Source organism: Mytilus galloprovincialis, chromosome 6, assembly GCF_965363235.1.
Source record: "Mytilus galloprovincialis chromosome 6, xbMytGall1.hap1.1, whole genome shotgun sequence".
NCBI lineage: Eukaryota > Metazoa > Mollusca > Bivalvia > Mytilida > Mytilidae > Mytilus > Mytilus galloprovincialis.
The window spans coordinates 8,878,249-8,892,026 of record NC_134843.1 but is presented as its reverse complement, the minus strand read 5'-3'; the positions used below and the strand labels follow the sequence as shown (position 1 = coordinate 8,892,026).

At 31.1% G+C, this 13,778-nt stretch overlaps 2 protein-coding genes across 12 annotated transcripts in view; one reads left to right on the top strand and one right to left on the bottom strand.

The window, feature by feature from the left end:
* The window catches only part of LOC143078867 (DDB1- and CUL4-associated factor 11-like), a 38,069-nt gene extending 31,012 nt beyond the window's left edge, over window positions 1-7,057 (top strand). For both annotated transcript variants that reach the window (XM_076253887.1, XM_076253886.1), the window contains exons 14-17: window positions 520-583; window positions 884-1,036; window positions 2,201-2,307; window positions 3,428-7,057. In XM_076253887.1, coding sequence (XP_076110002.1) covers window positions 520-583; window positions 884-1,036; window positions 2,201-2,307; window positions 3,428-3,616 — 513 coding nt within the window. In that variant the 3' untranslated portion in view covers window positions 3,617-7,057. The remainder of the gene's footprint in view (window positions 1-519; window positions 584-883; window positions 1,037-2,200; window positions 2,308-3,427) is intronic.
* Window positions 7,058-12,116: 5,059 nt separating this feature from the next.
* The window catches only part of LOC143078858 (hepatocyte nuclear factor 4-gamma-like), a 40,894-nt gene continuing 39,232 nt past the window's right edge, over window positions 12,117-13,778 (bottom strand). For all 10 annotated transcript variants that reach the window (XM_076253873.1, XM_076253875.1, XM_076253876.1 and 7 more), the window contains exon 7: window positions 12,117-13,722. In XM_076253873.1, coding sequence (XP_076109988.1) covers window positions 13,319-13,722 — 404 coding nt within the window. In that variant the 3' untranslated portion in view covers window positions 12,117-13,318. The remainder of the gene's footprint in view (window positions 13,723-13,778) is intronic.

The following is a 13,778-nucleotide window of genomic DNA, read 5'->3' as shown; positions in this document are numbered from 1 at the left end:
CTCTAGTTTTGAGTAGAAGTTTTTATTTAATACATGTAGTTAAAAAAAATGAGACAACTCTCCACCCAAGTCACAATTTGCTATAAAGGGTCCCAAAAATGACAAGTGTAAAACCATTCAAACTGGAAAACCAACCGTCTAATCTATATAAAAAAACTAGAAACACTTATGAACCACATCATCATACAACAACTACTGAACATCAGATTCCATGACTTACGACAGGTGCAAACTTATGCAGCGGGTTTAAACGTTTATATGGTACCAATCCTTACCCTTATCTGAAACAATAGTGTAACATCACATGGAGAATGGAAATATAAACATGTTATCTCAGGGGAATGGGGATAATTAAATGACTTTATTTTCAGACAGCCTATGGTCATCAATAATTAACATTAAATAGTTTCTGGTGCTGTTTAAATGTTATCTTATCTATAGACCAATATACATATTTCTATTGTTTCCAATTTTTGCATCACTAAATTTCTCAATTTAGAGTATGAATGATTTTTACAGAATACGAAAAAAGCAGTTTCCAAACAACGATGGGATTACAGATGGCAACAGGTCCCTAGAAAAGGTAAACATTTAACTCAAAGATTTACTTTAAATCATCTTTTCTCAAAATCATGTCTTACAAGTTGGCTCATCAAAATTATAATGCTTTGATTAGAATTTACAAATCAGTTAAGTTTATGAACCTTTTTTTTTATGAGATTCACATACATTCTATTCATTTTGACAAATCATCTTTTGCAACCTCCAAAAAAAGTATTAAAATCTAAAAGAATCTGATAGCAGCTTTCCACAAATAAATCATTGTAACCTACATTTGACATTCAAATTTTTCTTGAATAAAATTCACTGGTTTTTTTTTCAGTACAAGCAAAGAAGACTTTAGAAGGAGATACTTCAGTGATGACTTACAGAGGACATTCCATTCTCCATACACTGATTAGATGTCACTTTTCACCACAATATACAACAGGACAGAGATATGCTTATACAGGGTGTGCTACTGGAGCAGTTGTCAGTATGTAATATTTACTACATCCCTCCCTAAACATAATCTAGATACCAAGAGTGACAGAGATATGCTTATATTCTGTGTGCTAAATCAGCAACTGCAAATATGTTTTGATTTACTACATAAAGATTCTTACATTGATACCAGTGGATTATCGGATTTATCCAGTTGAGATATTTAAATTTTTTATTTCAAAGTCTGAAGCTCTTCGAGGACTTTAAAATTTATAATTTAACTATCAAGATTGGATAATTCATTCTGATAATCCAAAAGTAACTATGTAACTTTGAGTGCCTTCCGCATTCCACAAAGTTGTCAATTTCATTAACACCTGTTAGCATATTTTGATTCATCCAGTGAGCTGATAAAGGTTATGACCCTTAAACTCATCCAATCATCTTCTGAGATCACTGTAAACCACACGTTGATGATTTTTTTTATACAATGAATTATGAAAGGGTTAAATAGCCATAGAATTAGAGAACTCCCTCTCCACCATTGTCTAATTATATAACAGGACAGATATACTCCTGGATTGGTGTATTTTATACCCTGCATCACTCTCAATCTTACACCTAAAGTGTATGCATGATTTATTGCTCAGCCTATAGATACAATATCTCTCTCTGTAATATTCTTCATAAAAATGTAGGTTTACTGGAAAATTGTTTGTCTACTTCAGTATGACAGAGAAATATTCTTAATTTAGTTATACTTACTATAAGGTGGAGTTTTGTCTTACAAATACTTGTACCTTTTCTTAAAAATATCTTTAACGTCATATTCCAGGACAAAATTTAACATGTAAAAACCATATAAAACAATTTAAGTTGGTATCTTACAACAGTAGTCAGATTTTCTGATAGGAGATTTAATAATAGTGGTGGCAATTAAAAGAATGCTATATGAAATTGAGAAGGAAAAAAGAGACAACAACCTGACAAAAGAGCAGAAAAAAGCAGAAGGCCACCAATGAGTCTTCAACACAGCGAGAAAATATGTTAGTGCTACATTGTATCTATATAAAAAAGCATATTTAATGCCAAAATCTACATAATCTTACAATGCAGAAGTTAAAATTCATAGGACTGAAGGAAGTTCAAATGAAAAGAATCTAAGAAAATGTCTTTATGAACATTTGAAAACAATCTGTTATTTTTGTTATTTCAGTATATGATTTGCTGACTGGAGAGATTGTTTCCAAGTTGACTGGACACAAACAGTGTGTAAGGGATGTGTCATGGCATCCTTACGAGAACACACTAGTTTCCACTTCGGTAAGATAATCAGCAATTTTGTGATGTTGAATACTTTAAAAATGACATATTATGGTATACCTATGTCATTCTGTCTGTTCCTGAAACTCTTCGGAGGATAACTCAATTGGGCTTTAACCAATTATCATATAACTTAAATAAAACATTAGAATTGACAGAAGAAAGTTCCCTTTCAAGTTTTTTTTGTTTTTTGACTTTGTTGTTTCAGAGTTACAGAACTGTGACCTTTAGATTTAAGGCAATTGTCACAGACTATAGTATTCCTAGAAAGATTTCTTCCACACTTTACATCTGTGGAGATAGTTGGAAGATAGCTCCCTTTTGATTATTTTTATATTTTTTCAATTTGTTTCTCGAATGTTATTTGGCTTTAAAAGTGTCAGATTTTATTTTTCACATATTGTACCATAAGTTGAGTTTGCTGGGATTGATAACGTGTGAACTTTAATACACAATTGTTTGAATTGGTGAACAAAACAAACTGTTCAATTTATAAAGAGAGTACGCTTTTAGGGTTTTTTTTTAGTTGTCTATGATTACTGAGGATTCAGTTATTTTCATGGGTATCAATTTTTTTGGATTGAGGAAAACTTGCATGTTCATGGATATAATTTTGTGGTTTCAGCAAAGTCTGCATTCACCCCTTTAGAAAATTTGTAATTCTTTGAATATTTAAATTCGTGGTTCGGTTCCCCTGTACCTACGAAATCCATGAAAATTGATATCCAACGAATATTATTGAATCCACAGTACATGCCTTTTGAAGTATCCCATTTTAGTTTTGCAATTATTTAAATATGCACAATGAGGGTGTATTTCAAAGCAACTGTTTAAAACCATGTCAAATTCCTAATTTGAATATAAAATCATGAAGATAAAATATTGTGATTTATTCCACTGTGTTAAAATAGAATGTTACCGAATATTTTTCTTTCCAAAAGTCAAAGAAAATAGTAAAATTACTCATTGATTTTCATTACCTTCAGCAGAAAAATTTTGCTATTTTTGTTCAGTTTGTGTTTTGCCTTAAATGGCCAAACACATAGAAAAAAATAAGTCCGTATGAAAATATTGTTCAAGTCAATGTCATTATTAGTTCATGTTATTTTTCTGTTCACAGTGGGATGGTATGGTTGGTAAATGGGAATACATGCAAGAAGAAGATTCAGAAGATGAGTACAGCGACACGTCAGATTCTGATGAAAGTCCGTCAGAAGATTACAATTGTCCTCCGAGACGAAGTCGTCGGTTAGCGGACAAAGACAGACGACAAGTTGAACACTTCCAGAGACAAGCTCTATTTGATTGAAGAATTGTGTATCCATTGCAAGCTTACATTTGTATTTATATATCACATGAGGCTTCAGCTAGTAAAACAGATTCATATGACCTTCAACTGCTGACTCGTACAATTTATTTGATTAATCGTGTGGTGCTTATACACCATTCTTGTATTAGATACTATGATCTACATGAATCACATGAATCACATGACTTAGATTATTTCATTGATAGATAGATGGAGAAAATACAACATGACCTTGACCTTTAAATAAGATGGAGAAAATACAACATGACCTTGACCTTTAATTAAGATGGAGAAAAGTAAAATGGTGGAGTGCTGATCAGAGTGATAGTATTACTACTCGTTGTGTTCCTTTTGAAATATATAATGTATAGGGGTATGATGTTATGTTGTGGTTAACATTTATTATACTTTAAAGCAATTTCTGTTTTTGTACTAAATTTAGTTTGATACATGCACAAAATGTGCGTGAGTGAAGATACCACTGATAGTATTAGCAGGAGGTACATTATGTTTATGGTTTTGGTCAGTCTTTAATTTTAAATCTGTGTAAATAAAATGAGTAATTTGAGATTTAAGTAGAATAAATTAGGATTGAACATTGGTTTATTCCCCTGTATAGAGAATTCCCTCTTTCCCCTTTTATTATTTTTGAAATGAAATGTAGCCTGTATTATATTGATATATTGAAATAGTTTTCTTCTTGATATATTTAGTCTATATTGATCAGAAAATATAAAATCTTATTTATGAAGTCTATTGAAAGGTCTTGCCAGTTTATTACAAGTTCTTATTGATTTACCAACTCAGGTTTCCTAAAAGTTTTATGACAGACAGTCAAAAGTAGATTATTTGAACAAACAGTCTCTATCTGCATACAGTGTTTAAAGAATCAACTAGAAGCTTCAAGTTGAAGGTTAAACCAGGCAATCTAGCTGACAATTTAAACTAATGACGATAAATTATTTCTAATAATTGGCTACATGGTAATCCTAGGTTGGAAAATAGTATAGTTTTACAGGAATAATATTTGGAAACAGAGTACATGATATTTTGCAATAGCACTTATGTATGGTATAATTTATTTGATACCACTTAAAGGCTAAATGACAGCAGGTTTTAATGATACTGCTTGAAGTAAATCATGTCTGATTAATTTAATTGATACCAATGCAAGGTTAAATGGACAGCAGTTTTTTTTTACTGCTTGAAGTATAATAAGTTGATTTGTTGATTTTAATGTGGCACAATGATTTTTGAAATCAACTTCACCTCATGTTCAATAAATGGTATGGGTTTTGCTTATTACTGAAGGTCATACAGTGACCAATAATTGCTAAAATCTGCTACATTTAGAGTGTTAAGTAGTTGACTCATTGGCAATCATACCACTCTTTATTGAACAATGAGGGGGGGAGGACCTTTTTTGGGACGTCGGGATCAGGTGTTTTTAAGCTCAGGATTTTGGGGTTGACTCTTTCAGGATCTGGGATTTTTTTTTACAAATTTTTGGTTGTCGGGTTTTGATTTTTTTAAGGCCGGGATTTAGTGATCAGAACCCCTCCGACCCCCCTCTACAATGAGTTATGTCTTGTTATATTCCCCTGCTATGCTATCTTGACCATATGTTTCATATTTATTTAATGTTTTTTGTGATATATTGCTGTTTAACATATTTACATCATGATATTGTTCAGTTAATTTTTTTTTTGTTTGGTTATTTCTGTTTTTGTTTTTAGTTCCATTATTGTAAATAAATATGTAATACATATTCAATATTACATTATATTAAAGTAATTTTGGTATAAAAACATTGTAGGTATGCAAAATTGCATGAATATTACTTGTAAATATATAAAGCTACTTGACTTAATTTCTTTTACAACATGGGGATCACCAACATATTTTTGACCAGGAAATTCACTCCTGACCACTTTTCTCAAGCTTGGACTTTTCCTCTGATCGCTGGATGTGTCTTATTAGTTTGTACCCCTCTCTAGATCACGACTTTTAATCCCAAATTTTCAGGTGAGTAGATGAGTTGGTACTGTACTTTGTAAAAGTAGACCAAACTATTCATTTTGATATAAGAAATAAATATGATTTCTCTCTACTAGGTTTCAAAGCCCTTTATGAGTATAAATTTCATTTTGATTATGGACATTTTTATCCCATCAACTTAAAAAAAAAATTATCATAAGAATATTATTGGGTTGGACTGTTGTGCAGAGAATATTGTAAATTGAAACTGGTAATATGATATCATTTAAATAAAAAAATCAATTGTACCCTCATTAGGATATCAACAATACCTCGGAAGTTGAAAATTTTGAATAAAAAAAATATGTATTATTGATATTGAACATTAGCATGTGATCATTCGAAGGTTTTTAGTTGATTGATTTATTACACATTGTTATTACCATAAAGTTAGGTATTTTTATGTTTAATGTACCTCTTCACACTGCATGTGCACAATATAAATACAGTTGTGCTAGAAACATTAAGTAATATCACTTCTTAGTCTCTCGCTGTTACGAGAAATGAGCTTCCTAGGTGCTAGACTATGTAAAACAGAAGTCAGGAATATTTTATTTCGCTTTTAATGCACATGTTATACTTGTACTTGGTAATGGGTATACTAAATCAGTTTATTTTCTCATAGAAAACAAGAAATAAATACTTCATGATGATGAGAGTTTTAAACGACCTTGACTGGCTATACAGCCCCTCATGGTTAGTTCATACTTGCATGTTTTTGATTGAACTTTATAATTTATTCATGTCTGAGTTGTGATTCATTTTTTTTTTAGAAGAATTAAATACTTTGAAACAAGTAAAGTCATTCTTATCCACAAAAATTGGTACCCATGAAAATAAATGAATTCACAGTAGCTTTCACCTAGAGTAGCAATGTTTCATCTTTTTGCATTGAAGGATTTCTTAAAATGTTCAATTTGTAGTTGATTTTGCCACTCCTTGTTGAACAATTAAACTTGAGAGCCCTTTGTGTAACATTAACTTAAGGATCCATTTATAATAACTTAATACCTTTCCAGTTGTTTAAATTGGCATATGATTGACCCTCTCATGTAGATATACAGATAAGCTCCATGCTTTGATTTAACATAATATTGTTCATGCATCCTTTGGTGCAACCTTTCAGTCACATGTACTTAACGAAAGAATTTAGTTTTTATCCTTTTGTTCCCTTTTTTTGCGATATCTTTTCATCATTTCATTTACCTGTAGATATCTGAAATAGTTGAATATAATAGATATATTTTTATTTAATTGAAGTAATGGTATACCTTTTAATTATAGCGTTTATGTTCTATGATAAGTCATTGCTGTGTTTTTAATAAAATATGATTGTATTTTTTGTTGGAATGAAAACATATAAAGGATTGTACATATAATTGATAATAAAGATCATAAGAAATACTTGTTTTTGTCCTTCTGATGAGTTAAGCCTTCAACTGATTTTTATAGTTCGTTCTTATGTTGTACTGTTATACCACTGTCCCAGGTTAGGGGGAGGGTTGGGATCCCACTAACATGTTTAACCCCGCCACTTTATTTATGTATGTGTCTGTCCAAAGTCAGGAGCCTGTAATTCAGTGGTTGTCGTTTGTTTATGTGTTACATATTTGTTTTTCGTTCATTTTTTTTGTACATAAATAAGGCCGTTAGTTTTCTAGTTTGAATTGTTTTACATTGTCTTATCGGGGCCTTTTATAGCTGACTATGCGGTATGGGCTTTGCTCATTGTTGAAGGCCGTACGGTGACCTATAGTTGTTAATTTCTGTGTCATTTTGGTCTTTTGTGGATAGTTGTCTCATTGGCAATCATACCACATCTTCTTTTTTATATTGTACCTTATAATTTATCTAAAGATTGCAATTCACAACATCAAACAATAATTAAGTCTCTCTCACCACTACAGTCAGGGTTCAAGTCATACTCCAAATACAATCCTCTACAACTCACCACTACAGTCAGGGTGCAATTCCCACTCCAAATACAATCATCTACAACTCACTACTACAGTCAGGGTTCAAGTCATACTCCAAATCCAATCCTCTATAACTCACCACTACAGACAGGGTTCAAGTCTTCTTCCAAATGCAATGCTCTACAACTCACCACTATAGTCAGGGTTCAAGTCTTCTTCCAAATGCAATCCTCTACAACTCACCACTACAGACAGGGTTCAAGTCTTCTTCCAAATGCAATCCTCTACAACTCACCACTTCAGTCAGGGTTCAAGTCTTCTTCCAAATGCAATCCTCTACAACTCACCCCTACATTGACCTCAATAAATCAGAGTAACAGTTACTGACAGTAAGGAACCAAGTATTGACTCTAAATGCATTACCGGTACTCCATTAATTAGACAAATTCACAAAATTGACTTCTGTGTATTATGTGTTACAGTATTGGTTTCAAGTATCCCTCAAATTGTTTGCAATACTGGTAAGGTGAACTTGATCCACTAGTACAGGATAGAGGTGCATTTAACATATCAGTATAGATTTCTTCCTGAAAGACCATGGATTTACATGCAGGTTTTCCAATTGCTCAAGTAAAATGTTTAGACCCAAATAAAGTAACAAAAATCTAATATAAACAAAGGGATAATCAAGTATGAATATAAAGAGATGCGAGACCACAATTTAACAATTCAACAATCAACAATGGCATCTATGTCAAACTAATCTCTGAGAATTAGATTCACTAGAAGTTTGCTGTCATTTATAAGTCTAGACGAAGTTGAAAGGGACTTTGGACTTTGTCCATCCGTCAGTCTGGCAAATAAGTTTTTTTCACTATTTTTCCTCATGCTTATTGATTTGAGATTTGGTGTATTGTTTTATCAAGTCAAGTTACAGATCAAATTTTGTTCCAGTCTGATTTTTTTGTGCAGAGATATGGTCTTTGGACTTAGAAAATTCTCTCAAATAATCAGTTTTCCCTAATTTTTTACCTCATGATAGAAAATATTGATTTAAACATTGGTTTATAGTTTTATCATGACAACTTACAGATAAAGTTTGATTTGGTTCCGGTCTGATGATTTTGTGCAGAGTTATGGTCCTTGGATTTAGAAAATTCACTTAAATAATCAGTTTTCAACACTTTTGTTAATCATGCATAAAAATGACTTGATATTTGTTATATAGTTTACACCATGACAAGTTATAGATCAAGTTAAGAATTTGTTGCAATACAATTATTTTTTAACCGGTAGGGGACTATGTAATACCATGCAATACTCACAGAATGCTTGTTATCCAACATTTTTATTTCAAATATTGGACTGCATTTCGAAGACTGTATTATTTTGGCCCCTGATTAATTAAATGTATAAATCTTGGCCATTAAGGCATTACATGTATTAATATGCCAACCAAAACATAATTATACCTTGTAAACACAGCTAGTTGATTTGTTATTCAGCTCAATAATTGCCAACAACCAAAATGCCTAAACAATTCAATTTTCATTGTTTATTTACAAGAGATTTCATCTACAAATATCTTTCTTGAAATTTCAATATACATATTGTTGTCATGTGTTGTAACTACTTGCTCAAAGGTCTTGATATACAGAGAAATTACTTTTTTGGATTCTCTTGAAAAACAAATGGGGCAGTTTAAGTAGCATATAAGGGTGTCTTTCTTTATATAAACTATTGTTGAAGACCCATCTGCTCTTTGGTCGGGTGGTTGTCTCTTTGACACATTCCCCAACTTTATTCGCAATTTTATTGAATGAATACAACTTTTTTTAATAGTTTTTTATTGTCATAATTTTATCTACAAGTAACAAAAAATGTAACATTCAATGAAGTGCTCGTAAAAATAAAATCTTTTAAACATTAATACAAAAATACTAAAGTTCTATAAACAAAGACTTTCAGTCTTGAATTCTGTAACAATTCTTCTAATTAATAGCTATATAAGGCCACCCGTCCAAGCTTTATTACACATTTTTATGATAATTCTCTGTGGAGCTATTACAAACACACGTTTTTATCTTTTCTCTAATTTGTTAAACATTAATCATAGGAAGAAAGCAAAAAGAACTTTGTAGTATGTAAGGAAAAAACAGTTGTAGAAAATAAAGGTTCAAAGGAGCTTGCATTACTAAACTTTCTAGTTGTTTAAAACACTTAGGCCAAGCAAGAGACAGATTCTGGCAAGAGAAAGGTAAAATTTTGCATTTTAATTTAGAAAGCATGTTTTAAAAGTAATATAAGCATGACAAATTATGTTGATATAAAAGTTAAATTTAGAACAAAATAAATATGGGAAATAAACAAAACATCTCTAAACTGAAAGTAGATCTAGATAAAGCATATGACTGACATGATTGACCCTTTATACTGTAAATACATAGGGAGGACAAATTAATTTATTTACCTTTTCACATTCAATTTGAACCGATGAAAAATTCTTAAAAAACTTTTTATTTCTTTAAATTGATCTTAAATGTATAACAACTTTATAGATAGGGAAACTGAGTTGCTCCTTTTATTTACATAATGTTTATGAAATATAAGTAATATTTTCCAATACCGATCTAATTTTTCATTTCTAATATGGATGATTTGATTTTTCATATGACTTCAACACTATAACAAATAATCCAACAGAAATATGTGTGCGTATAGACTAAACAAAAGCAAAGATGATGATGACAGTAGTGAAAAGATAACAGTATACATGTAATAAATCCCTGATTACAATTGCATTGATTGGTTTAGAAGAGGATAATAATATGACTTTTAATGACATAGAGTTGTGTATGTGTCAGATCTTTAGCATTTTTATTTGAAACTTTCCTATAATTGGATAATTGAAATGACATTTAGAACTATGTCTGTTGAAAACCTTCTGCTGACAACTTATATTTTTTGTGTTGTCTGGCTGCTGTCTTTTCAATATACACAAAAATCTTTGTTTGTTGGTTTTAGAAGATCAGAAATACAAGTCTTACATATTTTACATGTAGACTATGAAAATAACAAAGCTTTTTTCCCCCATTTCATGGGAAAAGGGGGGATGCCATGTTTCAGGGGAAATTCCAAAATATAAAATATTTTTTTTATAGAATTGGTTTTTGTCATATTATTATCCTCCATGTAGAATTAAATAATTACATTAAAAAAAAACAATGAGCAAAAACACTGTAGAAGCAGTATAATTATATAAAATATGTAGTATGTTTCATACCATGGCTATATACAGCACAAAACAATAGGCAGCTGGCAGTTTGTACTATTTTTGTATCTCTAGAAAGCAAAAATAAACTAAGGACTATCTCTGTATGCTAACAATTATAATGTTGCAATGTCATGTCTAAAATATATCAACCTGGCAGTCAATATTTTCACATCAGTCTATTAAACTCAGGAAAGGCAGGAGAATCAAATTTCAAATATTTCACCAACATATATGTATCAATTTGCATGTCTACCTGAATATTACTGTCACATATCAATACATTTGTTGAGAATTATATATGTACTGGTCTATTTGTTGTTGGTATTTAATGCCTCTCATAACATTCTTAGGTATATCACTGTGGTCAGCTTTTATTGGAAGAGGAAGCCAGAAAGCCACTCATAACATTCTTAGGTATATCACTGTGGTCAGCTTTTATTGGAAGAGGAAGCTAGAAAGCCACTCATAACATTCTTAGGTATATCACTGTGATAAGCTTTTATTGTGAGAGGAAGTCAGAAAACCACTCATAACATTCTTAGGTATATCATTGTGATAAGCTTTTATTGTGAGAGGAAGTCAGAAAACCAAGAGAGATCTGAAATGGCAATCCTGGTAAAATAAGTTCCTTGTCAAGAGCACCTGCCACAAGCAGGGTTCAAACTCACAACCACAGTGTTGTCAGGCTAGTGATCATAATATATGAACTACAACCACTTGGCCACAGAGGACCCTTAGATTACAATAGATAGACATTGTATAAAAGACCATCTAACTGAATGTGTTTAGAGAACTGATTGCTATGGTTTGAAGTTATTATTTCATTCCTAAGGATGATTATAGATTTCCACCAGAAAGATAGAAATAACATGAATCAAAGAAACTGTTATTTGGCAAGGGGAGATCATTTTGCCAATTAACTGTTTTCAATTCAGGGGAGATAATTTTTCTAGACCCAACGGTAAATCATGTTGTGCATAATCACTTTTTTCTTCCTTTTATATATTTAAAATAAACGCAGGATTACTACCTCAGGTGTTGGTTCACCATATTTAAATACATATATTTAAAATGAAAGTATTCTTATAAATAAGGACCATTACTTTGAATAAGATAACTGAAATCATCACTTATAGCTAGAAATGCAGAAGACAATATGATCAGGTTATCAGGTAGATTTGGGACAGATTTTTGGATTGTGTGATTTCTTTCAAAGTAATGTTATGTGTTTCCACTCTACTGGTCTCTACAATAATACATCTAAAGAAGTACATCAAATGCACAATTATCTTTATTACAAAAATATGGCACTTTCTTTTATAGTTGCAAGTCAATATTTCTATACAAATGTATCACCATATCACATAGAACAAAGATTATAAATTGAAACATCATCCATTAGGCATTTAAAATGCTACAAAATACATGAGAAGGATGAAAAAAAGTTTATAGCATCAATGTATAGCTTGGTCAATTCTTATAATACTTGGTGACAGTCTTTTACAATAACACACCTCATCATATATTTGGGGTCCTATGAATGAAAAAATAACTTAGAACAGTTTTTACATGGACAAAATGAAATTTCCATTTCAAAAAATGTTCTACTTGTGAAAGTTAAATTAAAGTACTACGTCATACTTAATACTGCCTACTTAGTAAGCTAAACAATATAATCCTGAATAAGGGACAGAATTTAAAGAGGATCAAATCACTAAATCATTAGGCAAAACAAAAATATAAACATGATTCCTGCCTTCTACCCTTTCAACAGCACTTTACCAAATATTTTTCATAAAATAAGTAGGGTAGGCATCAAAATTTTGGATATATAGGCAGGCAGGAAACATAACTTAATTTTCGTTGGCATAAAATAATTATTTCATTTCAAGTATAAATATTTACATAAACCTAGATCTCATATGTACAGCTGTCAATGTTAACTATATATTTGCATTGTGAAATTCTGTTTAACATCTATGATGGATGAAGTTAATATTAATGAACTTTACAGTATGTATGAGATTTCTTAAACAAATGATAAATAAAGGTCATCTATTTTAGTTATTCAATAATCAATGTTATCTTTTAAAGCACCATTTTGATGCCAGGTTCATGCAATAAACTCTCAACTACGACTAGACGCTGATTCAGTAGTGATTCATAAAAAATCAATTCTTATACAAAACATTTGACAAAATCTTATTTTATGTATGATTGTCCAATTATAATTTGACAAAAATAATTTACAATTAATTTTAATAACAAAAACTAAGCAACTTGCACTACATCCAAATGTTAACTCATAAAATTTGTTTTACAATTACATTCTTCAAGGAAAGAAAGAAAAAACTGTATTCAACATAATAATAATTCTTAAAAATATAAAAACAAAGCACACAAATAACAATTAAGAGTTAAAAAAATAAACCAAAACATAATTTTTTGTTTACAAACATAAATGTTAGAGATAATTTACATGGATTCTTGTTTAAACCTCTGTTGTGGAGTCAATGATTTTTTGTATGAATCACAGTTAGGTAACGACGGAGATGACACAGGTGTGTCAATAAGTCCATTCGTTAGATGTAACGAAGAGTCTAAGGAACTCATCACAGAATGTCCACTCAAAAACTGATCTGTTGTGCATAGTGGTGGCGTTGGTGTGTTTGCCAATGGTGGCATGCCACCGAGATGGATAGGACTCGATCCAAGTGGTGACCCTTGACTATGTTGTGGTGACATGTTAACTCCATGTGCATGAGAAACTGACATGACATCTGACGGATTGGCAAACTGGTCCCCAAAACTGTTACCCATTTGTGATGTTAACGACACTGGTACAGAAGGATTGGTCAACATATCTGTCGGTGCTGCACCTGTAATTAGAATAATAAAAGTTATAAACTACGTAACAACAGACAAAAATTTATAT